Consider the following 20,961-nt stretch of genomic DNA (forward strand, 5'->3'; position numbering starts at 1 on the left):
AGGAACGTGTGGACGGCGCCACCAACAGGAGGGAAGTCAGAGAGCTGAAGGGTCTGTTGAGGGAACTGCAGACCATACTGGACGGCTCACGTCAGACAGATGAGGAGCTGAGTTACAGCTAACTAAGGGCGGGTACAAAGGGCAGATCTGGAACGGAGAGGCCCATATAAGGGCAACGCCACCACTCGCACCTCCACAGACGATCATGTGAAAGGTTCAGGGCGGTTCCTGACTGGTAGAACTTAGGTATGTTATGAATATTGTCCGTCCAGAGGACATCGCCTTATCACTCTGCCCGAAAGGTGATTCATGTCTCCATGTCAGAGGATGTCGTGTCTGGAAAGATGATGGCGGCTGCAAGAAGAAGCCGCTTGTTCCTCTGTCACGTGGCGTCTCTGGTCTTAGCACAGCTTGAACAATGTAAAAGATTGTTGGTTTTTAATAAGGGATTTGTCCAGTGGCCATCGCAGTTGAGTGAGAAACAGCTGGAAGAGATGCTGGAGGAGGCCAACAAGCAGGAAACAGCATCTGAGAGAAATCTGTAAAATTCTGGATTCTCAATGAGGAACCCAAACAACACGGAGCGATAGAAAAACTGAGAAAGATGGCGGAAGAGGAAGTCTGTGCCTCTAGCTGACAAAGGTGAAAAGGTCAGTAAAAGGCCAGCTATAAAGAAACAGCAGATGAGGAGCGTCGCTCACAACAACACTCTGAAGGTGCTGAGCAGCACAAAGAATGAGGAGACTCAGAAAATGGGACGTTCTCAAGGACCATGTCAAACAGGTGGAAGACCTGTGGATGACCACCAGAGGGAGCTGTTTGCTACACAGAGGTTAAAGAGGAAGCTTTCTGAAGAGTTGACAAAGTTGGACCAAGAGCTTATCACAAACAAGATGAGGCCACGAAGAGGCAACTCTTGGACCAAGAGCAGTTTCCACATTGAGAGCAAACACAAACAGCTGGAGGAGGAGGCCAGAAAAGAACCCTGCAAGCAGGAGCTCAAGGAAAAGCTCAAGAGTTTCTGGACATGACCTCCTGCCTCCTCAGTTTTTAACCCCACCTTCATGTTCTACATTATGAAGACTTGATACTGAAGTAATGCTTTGTTTTAAAAAAAAAAAAAAAAAAAAGGAGGGGGGGCTCTAATCATAGGAGCCTCATAACACTCAATCGTACTTTGGTCCATGATAAAGACAGTACCAGGACACAGGCAAACTAATATTCACCGTAAGACTGATTTATCATGTCATGATGTATATGTTACAGAAATGGAATAAATATTCCTGCATTTCCACTGGGCCCATCTCTCCCCAGCAGAGGGCGCTGACACGCCTGGACACCAGCGACACCACCAAGAGCGTGCGCATCCGCGAGAGTAATTAGAACCCTGGCGACGGACCATTCTTTGTCTATCTGCACAAACAGTAGCAACAACTGGTTTAAGGACCGCGAAACAAGGACACAAGACACAAATATCTAAACAAAATCACTTGAAATATATCAGGCCGTGTGCAATGAATCTGTTGAAATTGTGTAACTGAAAACGTTTTGATGAGATGTAGAGAAACTGATGTTCACGCATTAATCCTAAAGGAGGCCACAGAAAATAAAGAATGTGGGAAAAATCAAACATCTGGATTTCATCTGCAAAGAGAAAATGTTTAAAGGCTTCAGGTGTAGAAAGCTTTTTATTGTTGCTTTCCAGTTTCTGTAGCCATCGAGTTACATTTTTGAGAAGAAAATCAGAAGAGGAAACACAGATATATATTGATTAGGGGTTAACAGGAGGTCAGGATGAATTACCTGTGATGGGGACAGGACAGCTCCCTCACAAGCACACAAATAAAATACAAACATGAACAAAACATCATTTTGTCTGGTGGTAGGAGGACAAAAACAGCCAGCTTTCCTCCATCATCGTTGCTCCAAAATGAAAAACTAAATTTGAAGAGGAAAATAAATTAGAAATTGATCAACTGTAAAAATGCTATTTTAAAAAAAAAATCTAATCAAATTAAAAGAAAACAAATATCCGGTCATTTCTAACAATAAAAAAGTGAATTCAGTGTTAATCTACAGAATAAAGCCTGACTGTCGAGCTAAATAAAGGGGGGCATTAAGGGTTAAAGTGGGTCAAGTGCACACCTGTCGGTCCAGATGGCTGCAGTTCCTCCACCTGGCAACAGGGCGGCGCTCTAACACTGGCCTCGCAGGATAAGGCACTGACGTTTCTATTGTTTTGGTGGCTGTGGCTGAGCCTGCAGGTCCTCTGGCCGCCGCTAGATGGCAGACTCAAGAACGAGCCAGGACTTCCCAGCCTTTTCTGAATTAGGTCACTTTCCTAGGTGAACTTTTAAAAGCAAATATTAGAATAACTGAACACTAAAGCCCCGGAGGCTGATTTAGCAAAGAAGCTGGTGACAAGGGAAAAAAGTTCATGTTAGTGTTTGAGGATTCCTAAAAACTCTGTTCCGATTAAGAACAAACTCTGGGGTTTGATTAAAGAATCCACATCCAGCTCAGCTCCACACAACTTTCAACTTATTGATAGATTATTCGTGACTGGCTGCCGAAAAACAAAGAAAAAAAAGTCCAGGTTGTTCGAGCAGTCTGAACGGACAGCCAGTAAAAGAAAGAGCCGTTCACAAAAACGTAGCTTAGGTAACAGGACAGCTTTCTGATTGGTCCTGGCATTGTCGGCGAAGGCGAGTCAATGAGGGCGGCCAATCAGGAGGCCACCAGCTGGACGTAGTTGGCAGGGTAGAGCCCGATCCGACCGCTGCCTAGCTGCCCTTTACACCAGCCCTGCTCGTCTTCCTCACCGAGCTTCAGCAGCTCCTCGCCTGAAATGAGCATAACAGGAAGTCGGGTCATTCTGGTCCCACCGGGCTCCTCTACACCTTCGTTAGACTCGCCCGCCTGCGAGTCAAAACACCGGGAGGCTCCATTCATCCCCTTAATCAAACCCGACTGATGAAATCATCTCCATCGACACGTGCGAGGCCGCCCGGGCTTGTGAACGCTGCAGTGGGCGGAGCTTAGCTGCAGGCCTTATAGTATTTTTCCAGTGATTGTAAATCCAGAAATGTACACATCAGATTGAGAAACTGAAGTGTTGCTTCAGCGTAGATGAAGCACGATAATCCTCCACGTGAGGACAATACTCACCTGCCAGAACAAGTTTCATTTCCAGTCAGAACACCTGAGCCCTCAGGTGAGACACGTTACATAGTTTAAATTCACCGATTGCTCATTTGACTGGCAGGTTCCGTATCTGCTGCGATGCTGTGACTGCACACGACAGAGCAGAAGGGTCCCTCCATCTCTGTCAGCATTAGTGAGCGTTTACCTGCTTTAAAGGTGAGCTCGTCGTCCTCCTGACCCATGTAATCGTAGAGCGCTCGGACACGCACGCCCTCTGCCTGGGTCTCCTCCTCCACGCCGTTCACGGACGGCCCTTTTTTGGGGCTTTCGTCGTCTGACCAGTCTGATGAGTAATCTTTAACCCTGAGTGACGCACACACACACAGGCGGATTAAAGGAGGGATGATGAATTTCACCTGCGTTTGACAACAGCCAGGCTCTCGTTAACCGCGTGCGTGATATTAGCATTAGCACGGCCGCCAACCCTCTTCTGGGACGGGATCCGTTTAAGTCTTTAAAGGCTGGAGAGACAACTCTGGTGTTAGCACACGTCCCTAAATAGTTCAGTTCAGACAGGCTGATATCACCCACCATATTACTGATTGCACCATAAACCAGATTATTTGGTCTGAGAAATAAAAGGGAAAATGGGAGGTTTTTGGAAAAACCTGAAGCATGATAGGAACACACACACACACACAGACACACACAGACACACACACACACTAATTAAAGAGTGTTCTGCTGCAGGATGATTACAGTTAACTCCTCGGGGTGACTACAAGGTAACAAACTAAACCAACTTCCCTTAACTCTGATTGGCTGAGACAGCAGATTAACACACTCCCCCCGGCAGGCGTAGAGGTGTGTGTTCCCCTACCGGTTAGTGTTCACGGTGATGGGGCTCGGAGGTGCCTGATCTCCACCCGCAGAGACGATGTTGGTGAGGGTGACCACGTTGTCATCGGAGTGTTCGCTTCGCTCCTTCCTGCTGATGGAGCGGCTGGTCTCAGGGAACCACTCCTGAGTACGCGAACACACACACACACACACACACACACACACACAGAACAAGTTTTTACAGAGCAAATGAAGCACCAATCATTCAACCTCTCATCATGACAGCAGGTAAATGTCCTCACAGTTATAGAATGAACTCCACAAACACCCTGATGTGTGTGTGTTGTGGGACAATGATGCTCTGTTTTTGTGTCAGCGGCATTGTGGGAACGCCAGGAGATTCCTCAGAGGACACAAGGGATCCAGTTCTTTCTGCCAACATCAAGCTGTTGGTTTTCACATCCGTGCTCCAGGGAACCTTGGCGGGGGACGTCCACGTGGACGAGAAAGACCGAACACTCGAACTGACGTCTCAACACACGTGCATGCTAGCTGGTATTTCCATCTCTGACCATTGCAACTACCAGGATGATTCATTTGGATAAGAATCAGACTTTGGTTACAGTTTTAGGAGATATAAATGAATCAGCACATTTTTAAAAATGGCTGCAGTGATTGAAAATGTGTTTGTGAGCGACGCTGACCTCACAAAGGCTTCAGTTTCACCTCTTTCTGTACATTTCCACGCATTATGTGTCCATTCTTTTGTGTGATCTGAAATTTGAGGTGACACACACACACACACACACACACACACACACACACACACACACACACACACACACAACACACACACACACACACACACACACACACACACACACACACCACACACACACACACACACGTGTGTGTAGGAGCCAAAATCCAAGCGGTGGAATCCAGGTGAAAGTATCTGTTATGGTTGGACAATTGAGTCTGTTCATCTTTTCATGGACGCCGTTTGTGGAAAAACCAGCCTGTAACCGATCAGGCTGCCTGTTGTGCTGCCCACATAAATGAAAACTAGGACTAGTTCAAGTCATAACAGATGTCTGCAGAGTGTTCTGCAGCACCAAACAATGGTTTCCAGATACAAAAGCTGATGCGTTTTAGGAATTAACCAGGAAAAGCAACGGTTGGATCAGATCTTCCTCACGCGTGATCACCTGCTGAAGGAAAAACAATAGTGTGACGACTGGATCTTAGATTTCTGTCTACAAAACACCCGTCTGAGCAGTGAGAGTCTGTGTGTGTGTGTGTGTGAGTGCTGAGGCATTCCTGACCCCACTCATGGTTCTCGTGCACACAGCGAGTCTTTCACCGGGAAGCTGTTTAATATTCAGCCTGATTCCTCTCAAACACAAATAAACACACACCAGCTACTGCAGCGCTACCCCGAGCTTCTATAAACTACAAAAACTGGCCACACACAAGTTTATAGTGCAAACATCAGCATCCTTGAGGGAGCGTGCGACCACGCGTGTGTGTGCAGCGATACACACCTCGAACTGCGGCCAGTTCATGCTCATTCCGGGGCCGTGGGTGTTCCTCCACCATCGCAGGTCTTCGCTGTCATTGGCTGCCTGGATCGTCTGGCCCAGATCTCTGTACAGGCCCACAAACCTGTAGAACAACGGCGACTGTCAATCATCGCGTCATCGCCGCTGTTTCTATGGCAACAGTGCGCGAAGAAGAAACATTCAATCGCCATCGGACCGGAGGTGGATCCGAGGACGAGGGTTTGAAGACCCTGCGTGTGTTTATGGCTGCCTGGGAAACTGAAGCAAATGAATCTTGCGTAATGTTTGGACCCTTTTAGACTGTACTGCTCATGGTTACCCTGGCAACGGAGCTTATCTAAATAGAATGAGAGGTCAACAGCTAATGGCCAACACCAGTTTTTGATTAACTACTGGGTACATACACATCCTAACTCTGTTGGTTCTACATTCCTTTGCTTCATCAATCATCAATCGGCTAATGACACCCTTTCCTCTTCCGATGTGTGTAATGTGTCTGTTGGGTGTGTGTGTCTCACTCTTCTTTCACAGAAAGGTCCAGGTGTGTGTGAATCTCCAGCAGGACTTCTTTAAAGAAGCGCAGCCTCTTGCGCTCGGCCTCCTGGGTCAGGTCGAACACCTGCTCCATGTCCTCCATGTACCGCGGGTTGCAGCGGTTCAGGTCCTCCAGGGTCTTGGTGTAGCGCTCCTTCGCCTGCCGTGCACACAACACACGCCCTGACTCGCCCCGTTTCTTTAGATTCTGAGAGTAGGACATTTCTGCCTTGCCAAAACGGCCATAAATGTGCTTTTAAAAGCTCGGAATATAAACATCTTGGACAAAAATGTATCCCAGCTACAGCGTGCTCGGCATTTAGCATGCTAACCAGCTAGCCTTGTGGCTATTTACAGCCCTCTGTGGATTTAAATGGAAAATGAATCTGAAACGCCAAAGGTGTCAATTCATCAGATATAAAGCCAAAGCCTTATACCCTTCCCCACCAGCAGTTGTTAGCAGTTGCCATGGCTACGACCGAAGATAATTACATGGTCAAAAATGACCTAGTTTAGAGCAGAGGGTAGCATGAGAGAAGGTGGTGGTTACATCCTGTGGAGCGATCCTCAAAGGGAGGCGGATGTTTTCAACCTTCTCAACGCCACTTGGGGTGTGGAGGCGTGTGCGTGTTTGCTCAGCGAGACTCACAAAACTTAAAATGGAAATATTGAAATAAAAGACTGGTTCTGGAACAGGAAAAAAAACTAGAAAAAATAAATGGGATCACCTCACGAGATAGCATTATATGATGAGTGTGTAAACTGGTTGGAGAAGCCGAGCAGATGTTGGGTGTTTTTAGGTCATTTTGTTCTGGAACTTGACTTTGTGCATCAGTGAGCAGAGCAGACAAGCTGACTCATGTTTAAACAGTCAAAAACACACACGCAGGTATGTTTTTCTGGTCTCACTGACACACCCTGACGGGATTAAAAAAAACGGGAGTCTGTGTGTGTCTGGGTGCACGCTTTGTACTTTTTCTGCCTCCTGGTTGCATCGCTCCGCCCTGGTGGTGAATTTACGAACTTCCTCCTGGGACTTGGCGGGGTCGGCCTTGGCGTGGTTTTCCCGGGTGACTGCTGTCCACTCTTCTTTCCTGGCCTGATGGTAGCTCTTCTTAGTGGTCTCCACCTTCAAACACCAACATCATCAGCAAAGACTTAACCCCCGATGGAGCTTTTGTCTCAACGAACTCTGCTGCTGGGCTCAGAGACGGCGCGGCCCCCCCTCACCTCCTTCAGTTTGCGGACCCAGGGTTTCTGTGCTTTGCGGAAGCCGTCGTCCGCGTCCTTGGTCTCTCTGAACCCCCCCATCATCTGTTTGTGGAAGGCGTCCTTCTGCCAGTTGCGGATCTTCTCGCTGTCTTCGCCTGCCAGCCGCTCTCGCAGCTCCAGGTGCAGCTCGCTGAGCCGGTCAGCCGCCATCATGAAGGCGTGCCACGCTTTCTCCAGGGTCCCGTACTGAGGACCTGAGGAAGCAGAGTTAGGGTCTGTCCAATCACGGGGCAGCATCCCGTCCTCAGGCGCCCCAACCATCAGACCCCGCCCCTCACCTTTCTCCACCACGCCCCTCCACCTCTTGGCCCAGTCGCTCAGCTGCAGAGCGTAGCTCTTCTCTATCTTCGCCCTCTCCTGGAAGCAGCTGACCAGCTCGTTGCACAGCCGGTGACCTTCGTCGATCCGCCTCACCGTCCTTTTGTAGTTCCCTGGCTGCAAAGGACAGACGGAAGTACAACGGTGTGACCAACCTGGAAAACGTCAACGTTGGCGATTGCAAAATGAGCGTCTCACCTCCCAGAAACTGTCAGAGCTGCCCAAATCACTCAGGTCTCCGTTGGAGGACATCCTGGGGTCGAGCTTACAGCACAGAATGATGGCGGCTGCAGGAAAGACTGCAGAGGAGAGAAACAATGCCCTTCACTAAGACCACCTCAGAAGAAAAGGAAGAGAAAGAAAGGGAATCATCTGCTCCACTCAGAATCAAGTCACAAATAAATCCGTTTCCTCTCTTTGTCCCTCAGTTTTGAGGCAACGGTCGTGCTTTTACATCTAGCAGCAGATGTGCGCGACGTGAAAACAGATTAAATACATCGCACAAAAAAGGTCGTCCCACAGAAATCCACAAAACTCGCGCGGCTCTTGTGTAAAGAGAAGCGCAAACATCTTTTTTCCCCCCATTCGGCAGCACCGGCCTGACGTGACGTGACCTCAGATCTGCCACGAACCCTGCAAACATCTCGCAGCGACCCGACGTCTCCGCGCATCAACTTCCTCCAGGCAGTCGTCCCATTGGACGAATCCTGGCTTCAAGGCCACACGACTTCCTGTGGCAGACATAACAACTCCGGAGCAAAACACCGCTGCAGCCTTGAAGTCCCTCTTTATTTCCTCCGCACGACGTTCGCCCTCTTAATAGCAAGTGATCAAATCAGCCGTTTGCTGCAGACATAATGACGTCTCCACGGTTGCCTTGGTAACGACACGTGAATACTGGAGAGGCAAACACAATATTTTGTATCTGATCTGAGCAGCCAGGCTATGATTCGTCAGGTCTCAATCAAAGAGTTTAGGTTTAATACACGTCTGCACGGCTCTCTGATGGGGGTGCGTCCAGTCGCATCAGACGTTTAAGATTAGCAAAACGCTGACGGTCCACAACATTACACCCTCACAGGCTTCAGCTAATCCCCTCAGACAGCTGCGCTCCAATTTAACCTCACACCATTAAGTACAGGTGTGACTGACAGGTGTGTGCCTGCGTTGGTGTGTGTCTGTGTGAGCCACAGATGAACGGCGTGTATCAGCTGAGGTATGTGCCACTAGCATGCTGAAACAGGAATGAATGCAGGAAACCTAGCTCCTTGACATTGCAGGACAGTTTGAGTCCGTGTGCGTCTTCATTTGTGTCTTGCTGGGCGTGGCAGGCAGCAAATGTTTGTCTGCCTGCACTCTCTGCTCCCGCTCTAGCTATGCAGATGACGACTGATTCCACATGTCCCTGCTAAAAAGCTTCACGGGACGTAGTTTAACGCGTTCAAACGCAAACATTCTCAGGAAATCTGATCCTAACGTACAACATCCCCTCAAGTCCAGATTTCTGTACGGAATTCCTTTCATCCATCATAAACTACGGTTTGAAGGTTTTAAGGGTTGAGGCATTAGCTCGATGTTAGCTGGGTGTCATTAGCATTAGCAGCCAGACGTCTGCTCCCACCTGAACACCTGTCTGTCCGGTCGGCACCAGCTGCTGACAGACGCCAGCGTGGGCAGCAACAATCCACTTCCTGTATCAAGAGTAGCGTGAAAAGGTGCGAGGGGAAAGTTCTGAGTTGGGGGTTGGTTATCGATGAGCCAACCCTCCCTCCCACACATTCGCGTGTGTTTACCTGCCTCGATCGATGATCATGAACTCGGGTTCACTCCCCTTATTGTAACGACGCACGTGTGTTCACACATGCGTGCATCACATGAAGGGCTTAAGTCCGCGCTGGAGCCCAGAGGCCGGAGCTGTAGCCAGCAAGGTCAGCGACACGCAGAGGTCAAACAGGAGGAACCAGAAAGGCTCTCAGCTGCAATCAAACCAGCGCATTCTTGCTATGAGGCCAACGGCCCCAAGACTGGAACGAGCTCCAACAACCTCCAGGATCCTGGCTGATACATGGGTGGGTGGATTTATGAACAACTACTATTAACCTGCATGAAGCCTGAAGGTTTTTCGACCTGAGAGGCGAAACTCCAGAAGGGCTGATGAAAGCCTCTGTGTGAGGAGAAAGTGTGATCAGCGACAACTCAAAGGTCGCATGTGTTTTGGCTCAAAAGCACAAGTTATCGAATGGCTTTAATCACACACCTGCTCGGCGGTCAGGGGTACGCCGTTCTCGCCGTGAACTTGTTTCTTTATCTTGTTTTTAAAGAACTAATCTTTCTTTTGACGAGCAAACACCGCCTCCAGACCGACGGATTTGGAGAAGGTCTTAAATTTCCTCGTCCTTCCGACAGCCGATGCCATTCAGAGCTTAGCTGAAATCAAAGACGGGGACACATCCTGGCCAAGAGAGAAAGCCGTTGTGCAAGGATCTGCAGAATGGCAGTAAATGCTTCCATTTCTGTTCCCACCAGAGGTAAAGGACGCCCGACTCCTGGTGCGCACGGTGAAAACTGGCTTGTTCAGAATTAAAACAACTGTGGCCGACGTCTCTGGTCCCACCTCACACAATCAGACTCACAGCACATCGATGCCACAGTCGTGTAAACAAGAGACATCCTGACGACCCGCCGCTAGAATCCACATTTAATGAAAAACAATAGAAATACAGCAGAAATAAACCCTCACCTTTAGGATAAAAAGGAGCCCGAATACAAGAAAACAGGTGGGGAAGTACGTCACATCTGCACGGAGGAGGGTGGTTGGTATTAAACTGCTAAAATCACATCCTGTGATCCGTTAAATTCAACATAAAAGGCTTAAAATGATCGCTGATCAGGATTTACTGTTGACAGACAGCAGTGATGAGACAGGAGAGGATTCTGGTTGGTGGTTTGTAGGGAAATGGGTCAGGCCAGCAAAGAGGAAGAGGAAGATGAGGAGGAGGAGGAGGTGACAGCTAGAGAGGCGGGTCCAGACCTCGTAAGCTCCCCTGGAAAACTCACGGCCATTAATCTGATTAATGCACAGCAACAGATTCCCCGCGCTCAGCATGCATCTACGTTTCTAGGCACGAGTAAGAGCCTCCGAGCTGCTCCGCATTCCAGCAGAGGTGGTGGGAGCGCCTCGCCGCCCAGTAGCATTCTGGGATGCTCCCTTTTAGTTCCCAACCAGCAGCTGTGCAGCAGAACTCTGCAGCTCGTCTCCAAGATGAGAGACTCAGCATTTATTTATGGTGAAGGGACGCGCGGCTGCAGCCGCTGGGCGGATCACACATTTTCTTATATTATGGAAGGAATCTTGAAAGGATGTGAACCCATGTCCCAGAACAGCAGAGGATTAGGAGCACAGAACCAGAGCACTGTAGGTGACGCTGAAGACAAGCGGGGACTTACCTGAGCAGAGACGAAAACAGACAAGGACAGACGTCCCACGGGAAGACAGCCTCTGTCCTCACAGCCCAGCCACAGAAAAAGGGACAAGCGGAGAGAGGAGAACCCTCAGGAGCAGAGAGAAACGGGGAAAAGACGACCGTTAGCCAGCGAAGAAGCAGTTAGTCAGCGCAGCCCGAGGTCGGCTGCCGGTGAAGGTGGCACATTCTGGCCGCGCTGGGGAAATACTGCACATGGAGTCGTTAGGGGAAGGTTAATGAGACAGGTCACAACACTCGGGTCAATACCCGCCATGGCGGGATGAAGCTCAACAGTAAACGCTGCCGGGACGGTTTCATTTCTAGGTTTGAAAACCTCAACAGAAGAGGTCGTTTTAATCTAAAGGAAGAACCACAACACAGCTCGATAAGAGGGGTCGAGGTCAGAGACACGCCTGCTCCCAAAGACCTCAGAGTTAATGACTGACTTCAACTCTGACTTTAAAGGCTCGTTTGCTCGATTGATGTGCTGAGTTTGGTCAACAGAAACAATATCAGGATGTGTGTGTGTGTGTGTGGGGGGGATTGCACAATTAATTTTAGCATTTATAGTTAAAAGAAAAGCTGACTGGATATTCTAAACACAGCCATTCATTAATAAAAGCAATCATTAAGCAGGAAAATCATATTTCTCTGCACATTTGTAGACGAGCATTGTCAAACAGGAGTTAACAAATGACCAATCTGGAGTTTTATGTTTCCTGAAGGTATAAAAAAACAGTTTAAAATGATCTGAAGGGTGGCAGCACTATGTTTTGGGGGCTTTTGTGGCTAGCTGAGCTAGCATCTTGCTAAATGTTCTTTACAGGGTGTGAGAACCTTCTGTGGGACTAGTTGCACCCTTCAGACAGTTTTTCAAAAAACTTCCTGACTTTGGACAGTGGAAACACAAATGGACACTTAGATGTGACACGATGTAGCACATCCTCCCATCCGGAAGAAAGGCAGTCTCAGAGAGCGTCGCTATAGCAACCAGGTCTCTTCTGCAATGTCTACACCAAACGTCTGCGCCAGTCACGGGTTTGGATCGGAACCCAAGCCCTGCGTGCAAATCCGGTTCCGTGAATGCCTCACGCTCCCTCTCTTGCGGTGACGTCATCCCTGTAACCGTCATGCACCACGTGCGCCGACCCGCCGGAGGCCAGGGCGAGGCCGGAAAACAAGATGCTGGATCGCAGTGAGGCAGAAGTACAGAAAAAGCAGCGTCGACAGAAAAGCACGCCGCTGACCTCCAACCGGGACCACATCACTGAGGCTGCGGCCACCCACAGCCGCCCCCGTGCAGGCTCCCCCACCTCCGCAGGCCTGAATCCGCCTGCTGCACGCCACAGATTAACCCAGAACCTGCTGTCAAGAAACTATAACAGAGAGTCGAGTCCTGCGTCCCAGGCAGGAATGAGGCTTACAAAGGGAAAGGGGGAAAGCTTATTTTCCAGAAAGACTTCCCAGTGCAGCCAGCCACCGGAGAGGTGACAAACTGGTGAGAGTTGATATTTAGCATTCGCATATTCCCATGAAATTCCACTTGCTGGGCCGGTTTTTAAATCTGGAGCTGAAGGACCGTTCGTACCTGCCCGCTCCGCCCACACCCCCAAACCCAACACCGCAAGTTCTGCTCCAGTGCAGAGCCTGCTGGGACTGAAAAAACCCTTTACTGGGAGGAAAATACATGGAAACATGTCAGCTAATTACTCCCATAAAGCAGTTCTTACAACGTCCTTGGTTTGAGGTTTCAAGTGTCTAATTGGCACCATTAAAATGATGAGAAATCCCACTGCTGCAGCCAGTTTAGAACTTTATGAAAAAGCCAACACAATAAAGAAACAGGCCACCGTCAGAGGAAAGCTCTCTCTGTGAAGGCAGCAGTATCACATGATATGGGGGTGATGCTGGGGAAAATGCATCAAATCCACAAGGGAATTCTTTTTCCAAACATTCAACCAACAAAACAGCTTCGCTCCGTCACGCACACAAAATATCTTTGCATGATTTACAGATATTTAAAGCTGGGGTAATTTGCTGCGGCGTGCGTTTCGTGTTGAATCGCTTTGTTACTTCTGCCAGTGGTCGTTTTATTTGCACACTAGTGTATTTCAGCTGAGGGGAGGCGGGTTTGCAGCAGCCGGACACCAGGGGGCGATAGAGCCAACGAAGAGGCGTCCATCTTTATCCCGGCTACCAACGTTCGCTTTAATAACGTTTGTTTCAACAGCCATTTGACTTTTTTGTCTCCTACTGGCAAAAGGTCTTTGGTAAACATTTAAAACCAGACACACGCTAGTTTAGTGAAGAAATTTGACTTCTGCGTTCCTAAAGAACAGGTTAATGACCTGCTAGTGCTACATCATTATGGTAGCAGTGTTATTGTAGCTAACTGCGTTCATGTTCTACTTAAACACAAATGCAAGATACGATTTTTTTGCAAGATATTGCGATTGTATCCATCTTTAGAGCAACGATGCAGAAGATAAGAGTAATCTTATCAATAACATGTTAAAACGACAAAAAAAACCACACACACGCAAAACCACTGATGCGGGTTTTTGAAACGCAACGACCAAGTACAGCTAAGCTAGCTCAGCTGTCAACAATTACACAGCATCTGACGATGTTGACTGTGGAACTGTCTAAAATCCCCGAGGCTTCGACGCAGCAACATTTATTGCACTGGAAACAGAGAGAAAGAGTTCCAGCGTGTGCTGCGGCGACAGGTGACATCTTACCTGTTACACTCCGACCCGGAGCAGCCGACCAAAACCAAAGATCGTGTCGGAATTCGGTTGAAGTGTATCTCCTCCCAGACACAGCCTAAAAGCCAGACGTTGTTTGAAAACGTGACAAACAGTCCACCTTAAGCCTCCAGAAAGTGCTGCATTTTGCGAGTTTGACTCCGCTGTCCGCCGTCGCTAACCCCCCCGCTCTTGGGCGCAATGAAGCCCACCGATCCTGGGCAATTTCGCAAGATTACCGCGACCTTTCGAGTTAAAGCTGCAGTTCCTGCGCGATGCGGCAAAATGAAGGATTTTTAGCAGCGCTTCAGCTGATCGGAGGGGTGTGAGAAGCAGGTTGGGCGGTGAAATGCCGACTCTTCCCCCTCCAAAGCCGACTGGCGTCTGTGTAATCAGATGCTGCTCACCACAATATCCATTCATCCTCTTACAGCTTAACCCCTCACTGCCCGCTGCTGCGGCGCATTCAGGCACGCTCGGAAAAACCACACCTCAGCTTACAACACAGCGTTAGCTTGTTAAAATGCAGCTTAAATCAACTTGCATAGTGACTACAAAAAGTAATGGATGGGAAAAACATATCGATTTATTTCCTTATTTATTAAGATTTATATCCTTCAGGTTTCTTGTTTTTATGAGGGATTTAAAAAATTCGGATTTTCTTGATGTCGGACTCCCCCTGCAGGGCGCCGTTGGAATAACTACAGTTTTAGTAAAAGTGCTGCACTGAAGAGTTTACACGAGAAAACTCTAACGAACAAAACACTTTCACGTTTGTATTTTTAAAAGCAAAAAGAACGAAGCACGTTTCCCTCTCTGAACAGCTGCGATCACAACACAAAAATATTGTCAAAGACACTTTGATTACAGGCAGCAGGCAGGCGATGATCTGTCTTCACATTAAATCTTCATCCTCATCTTCACTGTTCCTCTGCAAGCAGCTCTCTGAAGTTCTGCAGCTCTCTGATGCTGGTGGAAATCCTGTGGAGATCCAAGGAAACAACATTTTCTCATGAGCGCCAGTGTTTCTATGGAAACAGTGTCAGCACTTGTGATTTTTCAGGCTATTATGTTCTCACTAAGCTTTAGTTCCAGAGACAAGATCACTGTTCAGCTCTAGAGGGTTTGTATTTCAGAGATTATAAAAATATTTCTGTGGCCCTTATGGTCTCCATCACCTCCCAAAGGCGTTGAACAGAGAGACGATCTCCTGCCGACTCAGCTGAAATGCTGGTCCCTGGATGTCGGACGTGGGCAGAGCTTCGATCTGTCGCCCTGAAAACAAAATCTTCAGCGACGTTCCTAATCCCTGAGTCTATCCAGAGAGAGAGATCAGAGCAAGGCGGTAAATCACAACATAATCAAAACAACAGCTTCCCAGCAGCTCAGATCAACAGCGCAATCGTCTCCCACGGATACGACCAATCAGAGTGAAGCGTTTTAAATCATAACAACATTACATTATACATATACTGTAAGAATGTACTTGCTTCTGCTTCTTAAGTTCTTTTATGGCTGTAAAATGACTTTCGATATTTCATACAGTCAATATCAGATAATTTTTCACAAGTGAAACTTTGGAAATGGTACTTTTTACAGCGCAGAGCGCCAAAGCAGTTTCCACTCATCAGGTGAGTCTTAAGTGAACTGTGTGTGTAGTAACACGTCCTTGCCTGCAGTTTCCCCCACAGGCGGCACTTGAAGCAGCCCACGCAGTCCATGATCCGGGAAATGTTCAGGAACGCCAGTCTGACATCCTCCTGATACCAGAACACACAGGTTTCTCTACACAGTCCAGTAACGGCACTCTTATAATCTGCATAACAGTGTTCTCCCACCTTCAGTTTGGCTGCTTCTTTTTCATCTCCGGCAAACAGGGACGTCTCATCGAAGTGCAGCGGAAAGGATCTGGAAGGGGGAGGAAGAGGCTGGTAAAATAAAATGGTTAAATGAGCAGACGCGGCCCGGTTAGACTGGCGCAGGCTCAGACCTGGCCAGCTGCAGGATGTCCAGCATCATCCCTTTGTGCTTCTGGTCTTCTTCCACTTTGCCAGTGTACAGTTGGAAGGAAGAACGCTGGAAGAACGGCAGCGCCTTCGCCAGGGCTCGCAGCTCTATGAGGTACAGGAAGTAGAGGTTTCGGAGCCTCTTCGGCCCTTCGCCTGCTGTCAGGTCCGCATCAAAGCGCTTTTGGAACTCTGTTACGTTGTGACCCCATTTCTTCTGGTACCAGCTGTCTGAAAACGACAACAAAGGAAAAGATGACCAGAGATGGAAGAGAATTAAATACATACTTTGAGCCTAATTCCAGCAACTCCAGCTCAGGATGTGGATGATCTGATCTAGTATTGGTAACGGGTTCCAATAACAAAGTAATTCACCCTCATGAGTGATGTCTGTGCTTTAAAGAGAGACTGCTAGCTGGATGAAAGGAATTCCTGAATAGAAGACCGTTGTTGTACTGGAATACTATCGGCAGATATCCAAATGCATGGGGATCGGATTGAAAGGGAAAAAATGTGGATGGGTGCATCTCTAGAAACAGTGCAGGAGAGTCAGATCATGTGTGTGGGGGCGTGTCTCACCATCCAGCAGGTATCTGGCACTCAGGTGAATGTTGATGCTGGCGTGGAGGCCAGAAATGAGGCGATAGAAAGCCCTTATCTCCACACACTGACCTGAGAGACAGAGAGAGAGACAGGAAGCTCTGAAAACGCCACTTCGTTCTGACCTTATCCAACAGGAAAGTCGTCCGCTTACCTTCCAGCCAGCTGTGGAAGATCTTTGCTGTGATAAAACCGAACAGATCTTTCGTTTAGAAAACAAACTCTAAACGAGTGAATCGAGGCCACAGGTGACAACAGTCCTACCGTCATTTCCTGCGCTGCTGTGCAACACGTTAGGGATGAGTGGACGCTTGATGGTGAACGGCCTGTAAGGAACAGTCGAGTCACAATGTAACAGATGCACATTATCAAACCAAAAGAGAGGCGTGAAACAGGAGTTTTTACTTGAAGCAGTTCTCCTCGTAGATGCTGTTCCAGATCTGCCACGCCTCCGCTCCTCTGTAGCCTGTGAAACGCTCCGGGTTCAGCAGCAGGTCAACATACTGAGAGTCAGGAGACTCTTCGTCTACGCGAGAAAAAACACAAGCTTCAGAGGCGTGGGCGTTTCCCTGACAGGACTGTTGCTGCGACTGTTACCATCCACCACACAGAAGCGTTCGGCCTCGTCGTCGTGTCTGTTCCAGCTCAGCAGAGCCTCTCTGGTCTCGTTACTAAAGCGGAAGGTTTTCATTATCACAGAGGAGCTGAATCTTTTTTCCGTCTGCGCTCTTCAAGGTGACGAGGCTCACCTTAAAGAGACGTTTACAGCTCCGAGGCGATTCTCCTGCTCGCAGTCAGTCTGATGCTCGTTTGCTGCTGCAGAATACTGAACACATGCACACACACACCACTTTCAATTCCCTCCTCTGAACTATCCCTGATTATTTGCCAGTTTGGAGAACTCACCTTGTTGTGGGAGGACGCACGCACACCCTCCGGTACCTCGTTCTGTGAACAGATGTTGGTTCTGGTAGGGTGTGAACAAATCTGGTTTATTTAGAACAGGAGAGGAGGAACTCACCGGAGAGCAGGGCTTCACAGCACAATCCCTCAGACCGCAGTGACTAGTGGTGGTCCAGAACGGACAAGGTTTGTTCAGGTTGACCTGCGGACGCCAGAATTTCATGGAATAAAATGCTGTTGTGTTTTCATTTACATTACGGTCAGTCATGGTACCTTGTAGAACCTGAAGTAGTCGGACTCCAGAAGCCTTTGAAGTTTGGGGAAAAGCCTGTTGTTGTTAAAGTCATCTATGGTCTCCACGTCACACGCACAGTCGTCCAGATCACCTGTGACCTTCATGACAGTCAAAACAGAGAGCTAACACCCATCTATGCACATGTAAATCAACACACAGATGTTTGCTACTACACAAACAGTCTAATTACGGTGCAGTTACTAGATAAGATTACACATATTGTGGTGATGAGAATTTAATATAGTAAATGATCATTTCCTTTTGGACATATTACAACACCCTGTTCATCCTTTGAGCAGTCATTTTTGACATCTGGGCCTGATCATCTCCCAGATGTGAGCGACGTGCCCACAGCTGGCGGATGCGTTCAGCTTATGGCGGCGAGGTTGAGTTCATGCTGGCGTTAATGAAAGGGTCAATTTGGAAACTGCTAATTCTGTAGCATTTTGTAAACCAAAATTGGTGTTTAATCCCTTTATATAGTTTGACTTTTGCGGTCTAAAATGTATTTCCTAAAAATGTTACAGAGCCACCACAAAGTTGACCACAGAGAGAAAGTTTGCAGAATAAGCCCGTGTATAAATAAATGCTGCTGCAGTTTTAGGGTTAAATTTAAAAAAACAAAACACTTTATATCTTTTATTCAGAGGGACATCCAATAATGAAGCAATACATATATTTTGTAGTAAACACTCTCAGTCAGTTATAATTTATCATAGCTGAATGCCAAAATATTGATCGGAGTCAATACTGCAACAGATAACTTATTTTGATAAGATATTATTGACAAAGCAAATTAAACACTTGACTAGATCAGTCATGTAAACCTTGAGAGGCTAACTAAACTGAGTTTGATATCGTCGTAATGCAATTTAAAAAGTTCCAATCAAACAGGAAGTTACATGATGTTTTGTGGCTATTTATTACAGTGACTCGGGGATCCCTTTTGACATTGTCCCAAAAGGGTTCCCATATCAAGATAAAACACTGAAGCACTTTTGTAATTAATCAGGGAATTCTTGACAAACGCCAACGTCATTTTAGTGCCTTTAAATCCCCGGTAACAGCAATAAATCCCATTCTAGGGGACTCGCTGGTTGTTGTGCTATGCTAGCTAGCTTTAGCTTCTCCTGTTCGTGTCGCTTTATGCGCTGTAATTTACTTCCGCTAAACTTGACGGCATTTCAGAGAGGATAAACAGGTTTGAAAAGAGTTAAATGTCCGCTCCAGATGACGGGAAACGGTCGCTTACCTGGCAGAAGCACCTGCCGTCGGCTAATCCGATCACCTGGAGGAAGGCGAAGAAGAAGATGGAGACGTTGAAAAAGTAGAAGAAGAAGATGAGGAGGACCACCTGCTTCATCACGACCACTTCGAACCACGATACCGATGACCTGTGAACATGACTGAACGGCCTGGACGGGCCCAGGTGGAGGCGGTGAATGTGACGTTTTCCTCCCGGATGATTGCGTCTTCCTGTCGACTACGTGCTCGACGTGACAGGTCGATCACTCGCCCGTCCGGGCAGATGCTGATCGGTCATATTCATGCTGACGATGAGCAAGCGCTCTGTTATTTCATCACATGTTTAATTCGTGGACGCGCTTAATGACGCCCGTGAGCTCTGGAGACGCGATCGTAAATGTTACAGGACGGAATCAGTTGGTTTAATCCAACAGAGTATTGATGTACAGATTATGGAGGCCATGCTGACCACAGAGATCTGGGGGAAGATCAGTTCCGGATGTGGAAACAGCAGTTTGTTATTTTGCCAAATGTTTTTGCAAATAAAAATTTTAACGTTCAAGATTCAACATGTACTTTATTCATCCCCGTAGGGAAATTGAATCGTGTGTGAACATGTGTGTTAAACAACGTCCAAGGATTGCATTTATCTCCCTTGGGGACAGGGTGTTCATACAATTGTAATTATTTCAGTTTGTATTTAGTATCCAGAATCTTTTGGAATATTTACAATAGAAAAGGCACCTAAAAGGCATTTTTGTGCCTTTATTTTCTGCCACTAGGTGACGACAAATGAACGTATAACAGAAAACCCTTTGTCATCTAAATCAGATTTTAACAATCAGACATTTGTGAGCGAGAGGCAGAATTCAAGATTTGATTCTGTTTGAACCACCTGTATCAGTACAACATATATTTGATAGTAGATAAATAATAAGTTGGAATAACGTGTTTTTACGTTTGTCGTTTGGTTTATCCTCAGAGTTTATTCCTTTAGGCTTATGGCGAGGGTAAATAGCACTGAATTCAGGTAGCCTGTATTTTAAAAACATTTTATTTTTATGTTTTATCTTGCGTTTGTTTGACAGAACATTTCCTGGTCTGTGGTGACCCCTGCAGGAAGGAATTTACCACCAGCTCTGCCAGAACAAATATATTGGCTACTTTTAAACTGTGAAAATGTGGATTTAAAGAGCACAAAGTTAGGAAATAGTCATTCTTACTGTAAAAGACCGTAAAAGAATAAATATTAAGGTATTAAAAGTACAAGGCAACAGGTGTCAATTTTGCATACTGTAGTTTTAATTAAATGTATTAAAGTAAAAATGTATGCGTACTCCCGATAGATAGATAGATAGATAGATAGATAGATAGATAGATAGATAGATAGATAGATAGATAGATAGATAGATATTATCAGAATGTCCCATTAAACACTTGTGTTTATGACACATTCCATCACTGAGATTTTGAGTGTTATGACTAAACATTGGAAAGAATTCAGGAAGAATAAAATCCCTCTGCTCTGTTTTTGACTTTAATTGTAGATTCACTCATAACCGGACACGTTTCTATTACACGTTTTATTTTTGACATTTTCGTCCAATTTCGTCTTCCCTCGCACCCTCCTCTCCCTCTATTTTGGTGCTTCCTCGCGCTGCCAAGCCCCTGACGTAATGCCTCGCTGTTAATGATTAGCATGTGGAAACGAAGAGCGCGAGCCTCCCGGCGTCAATGCGTTTCAGACGTATCCGGAAAATCCCTGCTCGTGTCTTCAAAATAAAAGTGGTTGTAGGGAAAACCCTGCAAAAAAGGCAAAAATTAAATCATATAAAGTTTTGAAAACGTTTATCCAAAGAGGAAATTCCTCCATATTTTTCCTCCAAACATTTATTCTGGTGTCTTTCTATATTGACTAACATGACGTTCTCAATATCTTTTGAGGTTTCACGTTAATTTACGACACTAAGCAGCTCACCAACACGTCAGAAATATTGAAATACTTATAGTTACCCAGTATTTTGAAATAGA

The 20,961-nt window shown here is 47.0% G+C and overlaps 2 protein-coding genes across 4 annotated transcripts; both read right to left on the reverse strand.

Annotated features, from left to right (window-relative positions):
• Positions 1 to 1,669: 1,669 nt before the first annotated feature.
• Positions 1,670 to 14,315, reverse strand: pacsin3 (protein kinase C and casein kinase substrate in neurons 3). Of its 3 annotated transcripts, none has more exons than XM_057025285.1 (11): positions 13,876 to 14,315; positions 11,118 to 11,169; positions 7,869 to 7,969; positions 7,631 to 7,787; positions 7,311 to 7,546; positions 7,054 to 7,209; positions 6,065 to 6,240; positions 5,529 to 5,649; positions 4,025 to 4,167; positions 3,350 to 3,507; positions 1,670 to 2,843 (listed from the first exon to the last, which is right to left on the reverse strand). In XM_057025285.1, the coding sequence occupies exons 3-11, from the start codon at positions 7,920 to 7,922 to the stop codon at positions 2,728 to 2,730; spliced, it is 1,317 nt and encodes a 438-aa protein (XP_056881265.1). In that variant the 5' UTR covers positions 7,923 to 7,969; positions 11,118 to 11,169; positions 13,876 to 14,315; the 3' UTR covers positions 1,670 to 2,727. The 3 variants fall into 3 exon arrangements, with proteins under 3 accessions (XP_056881265.1, XP_056881267.1, XP_056881264.1); XM_057025287.1 differs by having other exon boundaries at positions 11,118 to 11,174; XM_057025284.1 differs by lacking the exon at positions 11,118 to 11,169.
• A 147-nt stretch (positions 14,316 to 14,462) lies between these two features.
• Positions 14,463 to 19,266, reverse strand: ero1a (endoplasmic reticulum oxidoreductase 1 alpha). Its single transcript, XM_057025283.1, has 15 exons — positions 18,938 to 19,266; positions 17,664 to 17,783; positions 17,509 to 17,592; positions 17,394 to 17,435; positions 17,237 to 17,313; positions 17,085 to 17,158; positions 16,893 to 17,013; positions 16,752 to 16,813; positions 16,642 to 16,668; positions 16,467 to 16,559; positions 15,872 to 16,118; positions 15,720 to 15,789; positions 15,555 to 15,641; positions 15,060 to 15,196; positions 14,463 to 14,862 (listed from the first exon to the last, which is right to left on the reverse strand). Exons 1-15 carry the CDS (start codon positions 19,046 to 19,048, stop codon positions 14,802 to 14,804), a joined length of 1,413 nt encoding a protein of 470 aa, XP_056881263.1. The 5' UTR covers positions 19,049 to 19,266; the 3' UTR covers positions 14,463 to 14,801.
• Between the last annotated feature and the right edge of the window lie 1,695 nt (positions 19,267 to 20,961).

The sequence above is a fragment of the Takifugu flavidus genome, chromosome 2 (assembly GCF_003711565.1).
Source record: "Takifugu flavidus isolate HTHZ2018 chromosome 2, ASM371156v2, whole genome shotgun sequence".
Lineage (NCBI taxonomy): Eukaryota > Metazoa > Chordata > Actinopteri > Tetraodontiformes > Tetraodontidae > Takifugu > Takifugu flavidus.

Coding starts and splice junctions, on each gene's coding strand:
- pacsin3 (XM_057025284.1), bottom strand. CDS start 7,922: ATGTCCTCCAACGGAGACCTGAGTGATTTGGGCAGCTCTGACAGTTTC. Junction 7,788..7,868: donor GCTCTGACAGTTTCTGGGAG/GTGAGACGCTCA, acceptor TGTCCTTTGCAG/CCAGGGAACTACAAAAGGAC. Junction 5,650..6,064: donor GACCTTTCTGTGAAAGAAGA/GTGAGACACACA, acceptor GTTGTTCTACAG/GTTTGTGGGCCTGTACAGAG.
- ero1a (XM_057025283.1), bottom strand. CDS start 19,048: ATGAAGCAGGTGGTCCTCCTCATCTTCTTCTTCTACTTTTTCAACGTC. Junction 17,314..17,393: donor GTGCGTCCTCCCACAACAAG/GTGAGTTCTCCA, acceptor GCATGTGTTCAG/TATTCTGCAGCAGCAAACGA. Junction 16,560..16,641: donor CTTCCACAGCTGGCTGGAAG/GTAAGCGGACGA, acceptor TCTGTCTCTCAG/GTCAGTGTGTGGAGATAAGG.